At 41.8% G+C, this 17,172-nt stretch overlaps 1 protein-coding gene across 1 annotated transcript in view; it reads right to left on the bottom strand.

Annotated features, from left to right (window-relative positions):
• The window catches only part of ADAMTS12 (ADAM metallopeptidase with thrombospondin type 1 motif 12), a 411,005-nt gene that overhangs the window by 243,384 nt on the left and 150,449 nt on the right, over positions 1-17,172 (bottom strand). The window contains exon 3 of the mRNA XM_033179311.1: positions 8,446-8,590. Coding sequence (XP_033035202.1) covers positions 8,446-8,590 — 145 coding nt within the window. The remainder of the gene's footprint in view (positions 1-8,445; positions 8,591-17,172) is intronic.

Genomic DNA, 17,172 nt, shown 5'->3' with positions numbered 1-17,172 from the left:
GGCTTGCAAAGTGATGGAGGGAAGCCATCTCAAACAGTGGTCAGGGAAGGCTTCTCTGGGTATTTTGAGCTGATTAGCATGAAAGGGTGAGCCATAAAGAAATTTGGAAGAGGAATGTTCCAGGCAGAGAGAACAGCCAGGGCAAAGGCCCTGCAGTGAGCCCACTTTAGGGAACACTGAGGAGGCAGAAAAGGAAAGGGAGAGCAGTGGGAGATGAGGTTGATGACAACAAGGGGCCACATCAGAATGTAGATGGAGCTCAAGAAATGGTGGGGGCTAGCAGGCCTCAAAGGCAGTCTAGGGTTGGGGAAGGTGGCATTATTCGAAATGAGACTGGAAGAATGCCAGAAATCTTAGTGGACTGGATGAGAATCTGTCCTCCCACTGCCTACAGGAAACTAAAAACTATGCATGCTCTAGGCTCAGGGACCAGCACCCAGTTTGCTAAGATTGCTCTGGCCAACTGGCTGGGTCTCAGGGCCTCATCTTCGGTATCATCCTCCAAGGCTCCTGCCTCTTTTGTATCTGCCTAGAGACCACACCTGCTCCTCTCTACCCAAGAGCTCTCTTAGGTCTCCATCTCTACATTCCTGCTTGCTTCAATATTTTGTTCACCCTTGTATCCTAAGTACCTGGTGTCTGGCACAGTGTGAGTGTGGGAGCTCATTGAGTAAATGAAATAACTTTCTTTTTCTATCTGCATCTACCCATCCACCTATTCATCCATCCAACCATCCATCCATCCACCCACCCTTCTTTCCTTCTATCCACACATAAATATATACACAATCTGCTTTTCTCCAAAATAAAGATTTTAAGGAGTCCTTTTATTTTTAACTACACCCTCAGGCCACAAGTCACAACCCTTGCCACATCTTTGTCTCTGGTGCACATTCCTCTTTAGGAGTGAGGTAAGTTGCAGCTACTGCTGGTTTGCAGGCCATTCAGAGCACACACTAAATTCCTCCAGGAAAGGGTGGCTATCCTCAGGGTTTAAACTGGCTCCATCTAGGTAAAATAGAAGTATCTAATAAGCTATAAAATGCATCACAGACAGTAAGTTCAATACTTTAGTTGTGCATATTTAAGTTCCTGCTGTGTCCAGGAACTCTGACAGATCTTGAGAACACCCCTGGGCATAAGCAGACATGACTCCTGTCCCCACTGAGCTTCCTGTCTAGGGAAAGACACAGGCAGATACTCATATGATAGAGCCTGTGGTAGGGTATGAAATAGGTAGTGTTCTAATGGAACATTATCTGCGCAGGTCCTACAGAATAAGTAGAAGTCACTCAGAAAAGCATTTGCAGAGAACAAGGGAGAAGAAATCTAAGGGCAAGGGGTAGCGGTGATGAAAAGCAAAGCTTCTTTAAATAATAAAAATGAGGTCAGGATGGCACCAGGCTATATTTGGAGTGACAAGAGAATGCGCTCCCAAAAGGTACTAAAAGAGCTGGGTCTTTATCCTGAGGGTAACGGGTTCACTGACAGGCTTTAGTCATGGGAAAGATACGATCTGATTTGTGTTTTGGAAATATTTCTCTGACTTCTAATGGGAGACATCAAAGGCAGGTAGACTAGTTAGGAGGCTACTGCAATCATCCAAGTGAGAGGCGACAGATGCTGGGGCACAGTTATGACACTGGGGAAAGGCAGACAATCTAGAAAACTATTTCGGGAGGCAGAAATGACAGGACTTGGTAATAATGTGAGTTGGTTGAGGACATGGATTAAAGAAGGCCAACCTCACTGGGGGTTTACTTGCCACACAGAGCTTTGAAGCTAGAAATTTGGTAATTTGTTTTGGGTTTTCTTTCATTTTTTAAAAAAATGAAAGACAGGGTTTCACTGTCACCCAGGCTGGAGTGCAGCAGCAAGATTACAGCTCACTGCAGCCTCAATCTCCTGGCTCAAGCAATCCTTCTGCCTCAGTCTTCTGGGTAGCTGGGACTACAGGTGTGCACCACCTTCTGGCCAATTAAAAAAATTTCTTTTTTTTGGTAAAGATGATGTCTTGCTATGTAGCCCAGGCTGGTCTTGAACTCCTGGGGTCAGTCAATCCTCCCACATAGGCCTCCCATAGCACTGGCGTTGCAAGTGTGAGCTGCTGTACCCGGGTCCTTGTTGGTTTTCTTCAGAGTGAATCTCACTTTTTTATCAGAATTTCTGATGACTCTACGGGTGAGGGGTAGAAAGCTCAGAGGCTCTCTCAGGCCTTTGCAGGATGAAGCCAGAAGTTGGGTCAGAACAGAACAAGCCTCCTCCTGCCTCCACCCAAGGCAGATGGCAGCACAGGAATGATGAAAGGCAAAGCTTGAAGCTACTTATTCATTGCCCTACAGAGTTGTGGGAAATGCCAGAGAGCTTAGGTAGTGAACACATCAAGTAACATTTCTTTAGCATTAGGACATTCTGTCCTACAAAAGAACCATCTGTCAGGTGAAACTGATCCTTTGCTCATATTGATCCAAAGGCCCCCTCCCACCCCAGAATGCCTCCCATAGTGCTCTTGGCTGTTCTGAGTTCAGTTCCGCACTGCAGTGCAGCCTCTGCCACTGTGACAGCATGGGCTCACCACAGAGCATCCTGGAGGAGATAAGACAAGCAGCTGTTGTGTTTCCAGGAGAGCCGTTTCCTTATCGGGGCATGGAAACCCAGGCACCTGAAGTGATGAAGGAACATACAAAAAGAATATCCAATGCTGAGGAAATGCAAAGAAGAAGATTATCTGCACGAAGGCTGGTTAATGAAAAAAGGCTTAAAAAAAAAAAAACTGAGTATCTCAGAGCTACAGAGAAACTATGCTGAGGCCTCTGGCACTCTGAGTAACTAAAGTCTTGGTCTCGAATTTTATCAAGCAAACAAAACTAATAAGGTTATTATTTTATCTCCCTATACATTCATGCATTAAGCATTTCCCCAAATTTTCACCAACAGTCTTTTCATCCCTCTCATTAGTAAAAACTTAAAGTGCTTTATCAATCCTTCCACCAGTCCTTATAGCAGATAATAATAATATATATGCACATGCCACCCCTCCAAAAATAGAAGAAACAATAAAAAACAAATGTAGAGCAACAATTAAAATGTTCACTACCTCATAGCAAAGCAAAGCACAAGCTACTGTGGAACCACCTCTATTCACAAGGCAACCAAGTAATCAAGAAATTCAAGATAAGACTCAGGCAGGTTGTGTCAAGAAATGTTTGTGTTAGCCAAGGAAAACAAATAGTGCTATCTATTGAGTACATGTTAAATTCAATGTGGAGTATGGTGGTCACTTAGAATCTTCAACTCACTGGATTTCCATGAAATCAGAACAAAATTATAAACATCCCCCAAGTTTATAACTTTGTTCTGATTTATCAGATTGGTGCTCTCACAAGCTAATAAATTCCAAGGAGCTAGTGTTAATGGTATTATACCATTTACACTTATTTATATTTGAGCATGTAATTCTCAAAAGCAACTCACAATTTCCGAATGTCTTAGATAAGAAGTTCACTTGAGGCTTTGATTTCTTACAATAGACCAGATATTCTTAAACATGCTCCAGTATTAAGCCCCTAACAATAGTAAAACATGAAAGAAAGAAGAAATCCTCAGAGGCCAAAAGTAGAAAAAAAAAGTAAGCAAAACAATTCAGACAAAAAAGTAAAAGATGCAGCATGATGATCTTTACGTGTCAACGTGGTTAGGCTGCAGTCCCCGTTATTCAATCGAACACTAATCTGGGTGTTGCTAGGAAGGCATTTTGTAGATGTGATTAAAGCCTATAATCAGTTGGCTGTTAGCAAGGAAAATTACTCCTCATAATGTAGCAGGCCTGATTTAATCAGTCAAAAAGCAGAACTGGGTCTAGAGCAGAGCTGAGATTTTCCAGAAGAAGAAATGCTGTCTTTTTTGGGCACAGCGGTTTCAGCCTGTGCCCAAGAGTTCTAGCCTGACCTTTTGGCTGGCCTGCCCATGAATTTGGGACTTGCCAAGTCAGCCCCCACTATTGCATGAGCCAATTTCTTGCAATGAATTCCTTAATATATATTTCCTACTGGTTGTTCTTATCTGATTGAACCCTGACTGGTACATGGCACTGGTAGCTCATCTGGGATATCTGTTGCTCCCTGTTTTTGCTCTGGGGAAAAAAGACATTAGAACTCATAGGGTGAAAAGTCAGTCTAGGGACTAAGTGAAAAAGGAAACCAGAAAACAAGCAAACAAAGTAAATAAAGTAAGCAAACAAAGTGGGCCTTGACTCTAGGTCCAGGGGAGACAACTATTAATTAAGAATCTATAGCCACAAGCCTTAGATTTAGGGCCCACCGATTAGGGCCCAAATTCACAACAGGATATGTGTGACTTTAACATTAAACGTATTGAGATACCACTTCATATTCACCAGACTAACTACATATAAAAGTGAGAATGCCAAGTACTAGATAGAATATGGGAAAATGGGAATTCTTGTTCACTGCTCTTGAACAATTTTGTATTATCTGTTAAAGTCATAGACATATTTATCTTATTGGTTACTAATTTCATTCCACTACTGGGTGGAATGAACCCAGTACTGGAATATCTATGAACCTGTGTACTAGGAAATATGGACAAGAAGGTTCTTTCCAACATAATGTATAATAGCCCAAGCCTGAAAGCAGTTCAGATCTACTCAAAGGAGATTGGATCGAGTGTGAAAGAATCATGAGATGGAAATTCTACAGAAGAGAAGATGAATGAGTTATAGCTACATGTCCTAGCAACCCAATACTGAGTAGCAAAAAGTACAAAACTGTCATTAAGATTCCAAATCTCTTGTTGGTCTTACTATATATTTTAAAGATAAAGCCAGGACTAGATCTCTACTTACTCATGTCCTATACCCAAGCTGTCAGTGCTTCAGACAAAGAGCTATATTCTATTTACAATTCTACCCAAAGAGCCTAGGAAAAACCTGGTGCAAAGAAGATACCTCATGGATATTTGTTGAATGAATGAATACATTTTGAACACAAGCATGTATGCCAGGAGCCAGACCCTGTTTTTTCTAGCCTAGAGTCCTAATGCATGAAATCCCAGACTCTGACCTTACCTGCCAGGACCCTTTTCTGCCATAGATGACCCAGTATCTGTTCTCATCTGATTGATCTGACCAGTGTTCATTCTTCTTCCCCAGATTTCTGGAACAAAAGTTCCCACAGAGACTTCCATCTAACACCACTCAAATCCCAGTGTGATCATGTTCTCACCAAAAAGCCTTAGAGAAAGGAGCTTGTCTCTGCTGATAAAACGAGGTTTTGAAATTTCCCCTGGATTTAATTCAGGCAAGCTATATTTTCCCACTGTTTACCGTAGATTCTAGAAAGTCAATCTTAGAGGAAACAAGAATTTCAGCAGGGCTTACCAAACATAAGGCTTAGAAAAGCAAACAAAACTAGCATAACAACTTAAGAAAATGTAGCTAAAATTGAGCAAATCAAAAACAAAATAGCATCATATTAAAGGTCTGAAAAATAGAAATTAAGTCACATTGATAAGGGACATATTGTGACATTTGGGCACCTTTCTACGTGGGAAATAAAAATGAGTGAAAGGACAGATTTTAGGAGAAATGAATTGATGTCTTTTCTCTCTTGAAGCACTGGAGTACTTTTAAATTACACCTTTCTTCAATATCTAGAGTGTTCCTCTTTGAACATTACAAAAGTAAATGCTTTATATATGGTAAAGGTGACCTTTTTTTCTTATAATCACAGTAATTCAGTCTGGCAACATCAACTGACCTGCATGAAATGTACTTTAATGTTGGTTAATGATACCACTACTGTCAGTTAATTCTGTCCTCTCTGCAGGGCAATATAGTATAAGAACACTGCAATGACCTGGTTTAGCAAGGCCAAGAACATTTCATTATACCAAGATTTAAAAATTTTAAACGTCATGTGTAGCTTAAGAATATTCACAAGCACATTAGCAGTTCTTGAATCTCTAGCTACTATTTAAACAGTAGCTATGCATTACATGTATTGTCTGAGGAAGAGAAATGATCACACACAGTTGATACTTCCTCAATATTTGGAAAAGGCATGTTTCTTCTTTCTTTCCATGAGTGACATATATATTAGACACTAATACACTCTAGCTTCATCTTCTTGGCTATGAAATACTCTTTGTCAGTTCCTTTTTGATGACTTACTGAATTCCTACTTTGCACTGAACCCTCTGTTACACACTGACTGGGGAGGGAATACCTATTCTAATAGGGCTCATGAGAATTATTGATGAAACAAGGTTTATATTCAAGGAACACTTAAAAAGTAAACTGGAGACCGTATAAAGCTTCAGGTAGAATAGAACTGTGACTCGTGAGCTTGGCTATATTCTGACACCAATTACTCTGATGCTTTTGACAATTCTTTCCCTTCTCTGAGACACAACTATCTCTTTGGTGAAAGAAGGAAGGAAGCTACATAAGGCACCCTCAAAGGTTCTTCTAGTAGCGCTCTTCAATTCTGACATTCTGGGGTACTAAGCAGATATAAGAGAGTGTCTTTTTTGTGAATTTCTCTACCAGATACTCTCTCATACTTGCTTAGTACCTCAAGATACAAAGGTGGAGAAATTACAGCTGGTGGAAATTCTATCTGGTGGAGAAATCCCATCTGGTGGAGAAATTAGCAAGGCAAAGATTGTATGGCATTAATCAGAGAAGGTTCTTTAGAAGTGGAAAGTCTTGAGACTGGCCTAGAAGCATAACATGAAATGGGATGACAAACATTGTAATTGTGGAGTTGCCTATGCCCTAATAGGGGGCCTTGATATTTGTAAACCCCACTCCTTCCCAATCCATCCCTTCTGTTTTCATGACTAAATATTTGCTATTCTCAATTCATTTGTAATTAACTCTGCCTCAATAGGGAGTTATGAGAGAGAGGTGCTCAAGGAGGGTAGATGAGGAATAGTCTCACTCATTTCACAGAGCAAGGATGCCTACAGGAGCGAGTGTCCAGCCAAGTTCACTCACTATCCTAGTAACTTTCTCCACCGTATTGACGTTCTAGTGATTTAAAAGGTACCAGATCACAAAGTGTTCCCCATCACCCAGAGTGTAATAGAACTGGACAATTATCCAGGTGATGGATCAACGACAAACAAGAGAACGCTGGATATTCACATTGAGACTAACTTATCTGTATTGATACCTTCATCACTCAAATCAGCCACATGATATATTTCATCCCTTTTCTTGGTACTTGTTAGAGGATTTAGCCAGTAAGTTATCTAATTTAGAACAAAGCTGCAGTAGCTTACTGAAGTTAACAATTTAAAGCAGTTGTCTGTTTTTCTGTACAGAAAACATTTTAGACTCAAAAGTTTCTTATTGCTTACATGCTCTGCTAAGAGGATAGAAGAAACTCCCAGGGAAGCTGCTATCTGGCACAGGGTCTGGGTGAAGTCTGTAGGGAAGTCGCTTGTCCCCTTGTCCTTTCATTCTCCTATTTGCAAAGCTCCAGTTCTGAGTCCCTCCTGCCCTTTTCAGAATCTACCTTTCCTCACTCCCTCATCATCTGTCTTCCCTTTGCGGTCTACAGTTTCCAAATCGTCAAGACACATAAATAATGTTAGGGATTCCTTTTGTTAACAGCCCCTCTGGCATTGTTTTCTTCTCTGAAGAAAGGAGATATTATATAATATTTAAGAAACTGTCCCGATTCCCAGTCGTGATAAACTAATGCATAGTTTATTATCTCCTACACAGTAAGAAGAATGTGGGAGTTGCAAGAAGTGACTTGGATCAGTTTACTTCTGAAAACTACCTGAAATTATTTGGGACAAGGCCAAGAGGACCAATTCAGATCATTCTTGGGGCTTAAGGACAGGGAACACAGCTCAGCAAACTGCAGACACAACACTGTGTAGCCGAAAGAGGCTTTACTGAATTCATCATCTGACAATGTGTTGATAAGTTTTTCAGTTTTTCTTCACACATTATTATCAGCATCATCAAACATTTAAATCTGCCTTCCATATGCAGATGTGACAAGCTGTCTGGTAATCCATACTAATGCATTATAACACTGCTAATACTGAAAATCATTATGTCTTTATTTTAACTACTTTCCTCTACACTATTCAGAAGAGATTTTTAAAAAAAATTCATTATAAATGTCTTATAAGTATCATCAAATAATGTGGCAATGATGCTTTTATTCCTTCTCATTAAGAATAGCAGAGACTCGAGTATTGACAAGTGAAAGGGTTTATACAACCAACAAGAATGTGCACTTTCTGGCAATAGAATACAGAAGAGATTCGAATGTCATGAAGATATTTTAAAAAAATAATACAGAGGAGATAAGAGACTTGAATAAGAATAGGTCATGTTTTAATAAAACAACCAAAAGAGCAAAACAGATTCCTCAACCCAGGAGGACATGTGAGTCACAATACCCTTTAATCCACAGGTTGGCTCCTTGGTTTCTGGAACTTTCTGCCTCCTGTAAACGATGTGCGGGTGGTACCCTCCCTCAACCAGTGGGTGTTTCTTCACGGGTTCAATGAAAAAGTCTCCATGTGGTAGTTGGAAAAATCCAGTCTGTAAATACATTCAATAAGAAAGTTTATTTTAACCAATTCTATAAACAGACAAAAAACAAAGTGAAAAATTCTATACCTTATGAGTATCTCTGAAACTCCTAAGACCAGTGCTTTCAGAGTCTGCTGTTTGATCTCATAGAAGAGTTACATGCAAATAATTTAGTGAAATACCTTTATAGTCATCGTTATTAAATATTTGGGAGTCACGGATCCCTTTGTGACCTTATTGAAGAAAGTGCACATATACACATGAATCCGAAATGTAGCCTACAATTCTTTAGGTTCACAGATTGCTCTAAAACCCATTGCTGGATATCTATGGATCCCAAATGAAGACCCAGCGTTTCCCAGTTGTTCTATTATGGAGTTGGGATCTATGTCCCATACTCCATTGACAACTTTTAGAACATTTACCTGCACGGGGGTAGCCCAGCCTCATATTCACACAACTGTGTGGCTGGAAGTGTTTAATGGCACTCTTCACTCAAGAAAACGAAGAAACATAATGCAAAGTCCTTGATCTGAGACTGAGTTTCAGGGGCCTACAGCAGAAAGCCCTCTGTCAGTTTCTAGGGAAAGGGGGACGTTCTCATTTCACAGATATGAAAATCAGTGATATGCTACAGAACACTGGCCAATGAGTAACTCCTTTTAGAGGTCAAGTCTAGAAGTGCTCTAACCTACAACTCTCTTGTCCTTTCAGGAGAATGTTTAGTGCCCATTTAAGGTGCTTAGAAAACTTCTTTGTCAATGATCTCCTAAGAATCCGGGTTTAACTCTCAGGATCTCAACACTAAGTCTGTGTAACAAAGGAACTGACCTAGACGGACTGCTTGGGGCATCACATAAAAGTGATCAGGAGCTCAGACGAGGGAATTAAACTAGGTTCAAACTAAACAACTCCTCCATGCAATAGGGAGCAAGTGACTGGCTGAGTTTTTAATTTCTCAGCTGAAAAATAGGATAAATCAAGGGTTGCTATGAAGAGTAAATGAGTTAATATATGCAAAGGTCTTAGAAGAGGGCCTGGCTCATAGTCTCACCTACCATTAGGCTCTTTCTGGATCTCTGATTCTACGTCATTTTATTGTAATAGGGTCTCCAGAGTCAATATAGCAGTTCAGTAAATGTTAAGGTTGCAAAACTGAACTTGGAAACATGGGGGCTTAAGAAAACTGCAGAAGGCTTTCAAGGTTCAAGCTCCTTTCACTATTCATCAGTAACTCAAGGCTTCCTGCTCTGCAGATGAGTCTGAAGACAAGCTGAGGAGCCCCCACAGTCAGGAGGCAAGAGGGGCTCCAACAAAGAGGGATGCTGGTCTCCACCGGACAGCTCTAGACTTGGGAGTCTTTCCAAAATGTTTGCTTCACTGTAGCCAGTAATGTAACAAGATCTTAACACAAACCTCACAATTGGCTTCCTATTTTTTATCACTGACCTTAGAATTTATTTAATAATAAGCACAATAGAAAAAATAGAGCACTTTACTGGGAGTAATAAGAACAGCTGTGTGACCTCGAATGGGTCATGCAAACTTTTTGAGGCACAAAGTCCTCTTCTGTAAAAGGGGGCAACGTCTACTGCCTCATAGTAGTAGGGGAATCAAATGAGGCTGTTAGGGGAATCAAATGAGGTGAAGCTTGTAAAAGTGCCATGCAAACTGCTTTATAAATGCAGAGGGGTAATACTTTAACTACCAGCTCCAATAGCAGTTACATCTGACACAATTTGCTTTTATGCTGACATTGCTCAGAAAACAAGACATTTTTTTCAGTATCTGTCTCTGAGGATAATCTCTGAAACAGGAAGGAAGAACAGACAAGGCCCAAAGACAGTTGTGAAATAACTGCCATAAAATAGTGGGAAACAGACTCTGTGCAGTGCTGAGATTTGGTTCCATTTCTCTTCTGAGTCAGGGACCAGGCACAAGAGGAGAATGTGAACCTGTTGTCAGAAAGCTCATTTATTCCATGGAAACAAAGCAGAAGTCCAGGAGTCCTCAAGGATGATTGGACCTAGCGGCCCTTAGTGCACCTGCTATCAGCCCAATACTGATGTCCTTGAAGGAGAAAAACTACAAAAGATACCACCAAGATGAAGGAGTTATTGGTATTTCTTCAGCCTCAAATTTTGGACCCAACTGGCACAGAAGAAACAGATGGGACTCCACTTGAGGACATAATAACCATTTTACACGCAACATGAATGAGAATGCCTGAGAACCAAACCAGCATCTTCCTAAAGGCTTACTCCATTTGCATTCCTCCACAAGGTGGTCTTGCCAGGGTGCATGTGGAAATCACCTATTCAACCTCAATGTTTCTCAGAAGCTACCTGGAAACCTGTGAGAGCTGCTGACTCATCCGCTAGAGGAGAAGCCGGAGATCTGCCGACATGCAAGTAGGTTGCTGGTCCCATGATCCTGTGTGTTTGTCATGGAGAAGGGAACAGGTAGGAGAGGGGATGAAGCAGCTGTGGGGAGAGAGAGGTGGGGAATTCCTCAGCTAAACTCTGTACCTCTTCTCTCTCCCAACGTATAAACACAGAGCTTTGTACATCTAGTACCCAGGTGAGCCCAGTTTATTGGTCTCCTCTCATCTAACTGGAGCTAGGGTCATGCTAGAAAAAAATCACCCATGGTTTGCTTTCCAAAGAAAGGGCTGGCTCCTACTTTCCCTGAAGCAAACTGCCCAAGAGAACCACCTTCTTCGGTTACCAGGTCTGTACCTGAACCAAAGAAAATAGTTTCCATTCCGGTCTTCTTTGCAACCTGCTCACTTCTCTTACGTCTTTAAAGAAGTCTGGAAATGAGGCCGGGAGCGGGGGCTCAAGCCTGTAATCCCAGCACTTTGGGAGGCCGAGACGGGCGGATCACGAGGTCAGGAGATCGAGACCATCCTGGCTAACACGGTGAAACCCCGTCTCTACTAAAAAATACAAAAAACTAGCCGGGCGAGGTAGCGGGCGCCTGTAGTCCCAGCTACTCGGGAGGCTGAGGCAGGAGAATGGCGTAAGCCCGGGAGGCAGAGCTTGCAGTGAGCTGAGATCCAGCCACTGCACTCTAGTCCGGGCAACAGAGCAAGACTCCATCTCAAAAAAAAAAAAAAAAAAAAAAAGAAGTCTGGAAATGGAATTGAGGAAAAAGTATCCAATTTAGTGCGGACTTACACTGGGCATTCAGAAGAACCTGGGCAGGATGAACCATAGGCTAAAGCTCCAAGATAGACATGCCCCTTCACCCCCCGTGTCATCTGCTCTTCTCCCACCCGGTATCCAGGAGTCTCTGCATACTGCTAACTCTCTTCTGGAAATCAACTCACCTACCTGTTTTAATTAAGTTAAAAATATCTGGCTGGGCACAGTGGCTCACACCTGTAATCCCAGCGCTTTGGGAGGCCAATGTGGGTGGATCACCTGAGGTCAGGAGTTCGAGTCCAGCCTGGCCAACATGGTGAAACAGCATGGTGAAACCCTATCTCTACTAAAACTACAAAAATTAGCCAGGTGTGGTGGCACATGCCTGTAATCCCAGCTATCTGGGAGGCTGAGGCAGGAGAATTGCTTGAGCCTGGGAGGTGGAGGTTGCAGTGAGCCAAGATTGCGCCATTGCACTCCAGCCTGGGAGACAAGAGTGAACGAAACTCCGTCTCAATAAATAAATAAATAAATAAATAAATAAAATAAAATAAAATAAAATAAAAATCTGTGAATGCTTCCCAAGTCTACTAAAATCTGTTTAAAATAAACTTTATTTTGAAGCATTATAAACATATGGAGAGATGTACAAAATCCTAATTGTAAATCCCCATAAATCTTTTATAAAAGGAACACCTAGATGCAGAGATAGAACATTACCAGCAGCTCAGAGACTCCCTGTTCCTTCTCCAGATCAATGACATCCCCCACGGGTAATAATGATCCTGATTTCCAACACTAAAATGTCCGTTTTGAGCCTATTTTGAATTGTTTGGAGGAAAAATTATTTGATATACACACAAACACAAAAAGGCTACTAGTTCATTTCAAGAGTTAGGGGCTGACCAATAAAAAAAATTTTGTTACAGGGGATGAATTTCCCCTGGCCTATTAAATCAGACTCTTCATATTGTGTTAGGAGAAATACAGCAAGCCCAGATGGTGGGGATAAGACCAAAGGCTGAGATGCACTGGTGTGAGCCAGCTGGTATCTGACCTCCACTGCTCTTTGATGAGGAAGGATGGGGAAGGATTGTCTCACTCTTCGGTACAGCTCCAGAGTGAGAAGAGTTGCCCATAATATTTCCTCCCTCCCTTCAACTTGCATCAACATATTAGTCATCTTGACGTATGTGATATTTACTTCAATTAGTGACAGTGATCTGGGGTTTAGTGGGAAGCTGGCAGCATCTTATATGGAATTTGTGAATAGAATGTTCTAGAGTCACAGAGACTAGAGACCTTGAAGAGTCACCTACCCCATGCTATTGTGCCTTCTGGAGTACCACAGGTAAAGCCTGAAGGGTAAGAGCCAATGATAGTGTAAAAGACACATGAAGGCGCCTCCTGGACTTGTGCGATGGAACTGTGCTTCTGAAACCATCACTTTGCCTTGAAAATTCCTTTTACTCATTTGAAAATCGCAGATGTTACCAGATAAATTTGTTTATTCCTATAGCGATAAAGACAACACAACACATTCTGAAATCAAGAACAGAAAAAAAAAATTGGGGATAAAGAGGTACCCAAGATACCCAATTATAGTACATGAAGCACTAGAAAAGACATCACCTATTCCTCATCATATAGACGGGATAAAATAGCACCCCAAAAATTTCTCTTACAAAGTATCAATCTATATTTATCATAGGGTCAGCCCTGTACTGAGAGGGCTAAGAAAGGTACTGACCCTGCCCTCAAGGTTTACATACAATCCAGCCAGGAAGACAAGGCTGATATTCATTAACAAGTAGGGAAGGGAACAGCAAAGCCCGGGGTAATTTTATGCTGAAAACGAGTTAGTGTTCACACAACTCAAGAGGCAAACCCATGGCCTCTGGTGGCACGGGGCCTAGAGCCCAGACCTGAAGTCCTGTGTCACAGAGCCCTTCCCCACAGAACACAACCCTCACAGGAGCAGCTCTTCCATGGGTGCTATGGATTCTAGCACTGTGTTTCAGAGGCCAGTGAGAGTGGCTGCTTTCAGACAGTGAAGCCAAGAATGAACTTCTACAGACTCCGGAACACTTGGCACAGTCCTGAAGTCATGAGAGGCTCTCTGAATTATTATTTCTTGTTGCTGGTTTGCAAGAGACAAGTTTTTTTCTCATGTAATACACAGCCAAAATCATAAGTCAGCAGAAAGTATAAGTCAAGAGATTACAGAAGCCTCAGAATAAAGAGAGGTGGGAGTAGGATCACTGGGAAGACTTCCCCCAGCACACCCTACCCTCTGCTGTGATGCCTAAGTGGCCTCCATGAAGCCAGTGAAGAGAGTGACCAATGATGTCATCAATTCATGAAGATTTTGCATATGAGTCTGGGCAGCCCTAGTAACTCATGTGGTTTCAGGAAATATGGACTGAAGCCAGGAAGACATTGGTGTATCCGCCTGATAGTTACCATGTGCCAAGCAGGTATTGGGGATACAGCAACACAACAGAGCTGGTCCCTCTGCCCTAAAACAGCTCTGTCCAACAGAACTTCCTGTGGTGATGAAGACGTTCTCTATCTGCAATGTCCAATTTGGGAGCCACGAACCCCATGCGACTGTTGAGCACTTGAGATATAGCCAATGCAATAGAGAAGCTGAATTTTTAAATTTTATTTAAATTTAATTAGCTTAAATTTAAGCAGCCACAGGCAGTTAGTGGCTCCAATATTGGACAGCTTATTTGTAAAGACTGGCCAAGTAAGGAAAGAGAGAGATTCATAATCATAAGCATATTCATCTATAGTGATGAGAGCTGTCATCAGGGCCAGTTTAAGCACTTGCCTTAAAAGAAAATGAACTGCAAAAATGTGACCTACTTCACTATAATGGTTTGGTTTCATGAGCAAATACATCAGGGGCCAGACTGGGAACAGCCATGCGCTGCACACAGGCTTCAGAGAATCAACAGAAACACCTGGATATAAAAAAAAAAAGCAACATTCACAAAAATTAAAATGAATCATTGGGAATAAATGTAACATGATAAGGGCTATGTGAGGGGGCTGCCACTGTTCCGAGGACAGAATGGAATGGGAACAGATGTTCTAGTAGGAACCTGGTAACAGGGGCTGTGATCATGCAGAAGTGGAAGCTGGGTTCCACTTCTGGAGGGAGTTGTACCCTGAGAGCCCTGAAATATCAACTACATGTCCCTCATCCCTCTCAGATGCTTTTTGAAGGAGCCTAACACAACCCTAACATACACAAGACCACATCCACTGGCTGGCAGCTCAGAATCCAAGTGGTGGGAAAAAATATCCCTTTGTTGGAAAATGTACAAAATGGATTCCAAAAGAACAAAGGATCAAAAACGTATGATAGGGTTTAATAGAAACAGCATGAGCTGTGTGATCTTGGACACATTGCGTAACACATTGAGCCCCAGTTGTCTCATCTGTAAGATGGGGCAAAATCTATTTTAACTTGCAGCGTCGTGACTATCAGAGACACTATATATAAAATGCCTAGCAGAGGTCTTGGCATATGGTAGGTGCTCAATAAATGCACAGTTTCTTATTTCATCATAGCATCATCTACATCTACGGCAAACACAGTATAAAGTGGTGGTTTGAAAGCAGGTACTCTGGAGTCCATTTGCTTGACTCATCTCTTAGCTGCAAGTAACTGAAGCCTAGGCCTCAGTTTTCTCATCTGATAAATAGGAATACTGATAGTAACTTATTAACTCATTAAAGGATTTCATGTGTATTAAACGAGTCAGTGTAAAGTGCTTGGACGAGTATCCATACATAGTAAGTGTCCGATAAGTGTACTCCACTATTAGCTCTTATGCTAATATGCTACCATGATATTAACTACTATGATAGTCTAAGGGATGCCTGGGCCACAAGTTAAGGGTTTCTGTAGAAATGGACAGAGACATTTTTTTAAAAGCTATCCCCTGCCACACTGGAGAAACTCAAATAGGCAGAGAGGTGCTGCCCACACAGACAGATGGGAGGACTGCCAGGCTGATCCTGAGCCATCGCTCGGCTGCAAGAAGGGGCCACACTCTGACATTCAGCCTCTGGGCATAATGAACAAAAGCAAGACTCCTTCAGCAGAAGTAGGAAGTGAAGTTGATGGCAGGCAGGCAATGGAGTAACAACTGTTCTCAGAAAAACAATGGCAGTGGGCTTGCCTGAGGGCTGGAGAGAGAAGATGTGGATTTGTGCAAGGGGGTAAAGGGCTCCCACAAAAGTAAAACTAAAATTTCCAGATGTCAGTGTCACTAAAATTCTGAGCAGAAGGAGGAAGGTGTGAACCGATGGACAGCATAGGCAGGATCTAATGGCAAAAGGGTAGAGAGAAGGAAGCAAGAGGGAACAGATCATTAGTAGTTGTCATGGGGGATTTGTCAGACTCTGAGTTGACAGAACCAGGAGGTTGGACATACTCCGACATGCCCAACTCATAGTCCAGATTCAGATACTGGTGGGATAAGGAGAAGGCACTATACATGTTAACTCCAAGTCTCTCTCTCCTCATGGCCACAGACGTAACTTTCTCACAACTGCAAAGCTTGTGGGTCTCACCAACAAGCAGGGAGGTGATGAGAATTGTTCTCCTCTAGGAAGAGGCCTGCCCTTAGTTAACACAAAACAGATCAGATGATACCCCACTAACTGAGGTAGAACCAGTGGTGACTGAATCTGGAAAAATCTGAGCAGGGACAGAATTAATCAATTTCTCTTTTTTCCTCTTTGATAGAGTCTTAGAGCTGGAAACCATGGCTGAGGCTTCTAATCAAGCCTCCAGCTCATCCCAGGTACCTTCTTAGCCTGAGAAATTGGTTCATAGGGCATCTCACAGGCAGAATCAAGCAAATTCCCAAATGGAGATTTCTTCAAAGGAATTAGAGCTGAAACTTTCAATAGACTTCCTTTCCAAGTCTCTAAATCAACCATGGATGCCAAGTCCCGGCCTGCTGTATTTCCTGCTGGAAGCAGATTCTATAGCATGGTTTGTTTTTCTCTAGCAAAAGACGCCAGACTTTGGAGACAGGCTAAGTTCAGCACTCAGTTCCAGCATTTTAACAAGCAATGTAGTTTTGCACAAGTAATTTTGTTTCTCTGAGCCTCAGTTTCCTCATCTGTAAAATGACCATGACAAAATGGTTTTTGCTGACAAGAACTAAACAAGGTAATTCATGAAAAGGATCCCAAACAGTGCCAGCCTTCAGTCAATCTGCTGTCTCTGTGGATGTCCTCACATTGATGGACAGCATCTCAACTCTTCCATGACTAAATCAGTCATTTCCTTATCCTGAAGTATGGTTAAAACAGTTGTTTATTTCTGGAAATACTCAGTTTTTGGTTTGAGAAGAAAACACTCTGCTCACATAAGACTAGAAAAGTTGCCTTTTAGTTAATTATCTTTGTTTCTCACTT

This window comes from Trachypithecus francoisi, unplaced genomic scaffold (genome assembly GCF_009764315.1).
Source record: "Trachypithecus francoisi isolate TF-2019V2 unplaced genomic scaffold, Tfra_2.0 Lachesis_group2, whole genome shotgun sequence".
NCBI classification, from domain to species: Eukaryota; Metazoa; Chordata; class Mammalia; order Primates; family Cercopithecidae; genus Trachypithecus; species Trachypithecus francoisi.
This window is presented reverse-complemented; position numbering and strand designations above follow the sequence as displayed.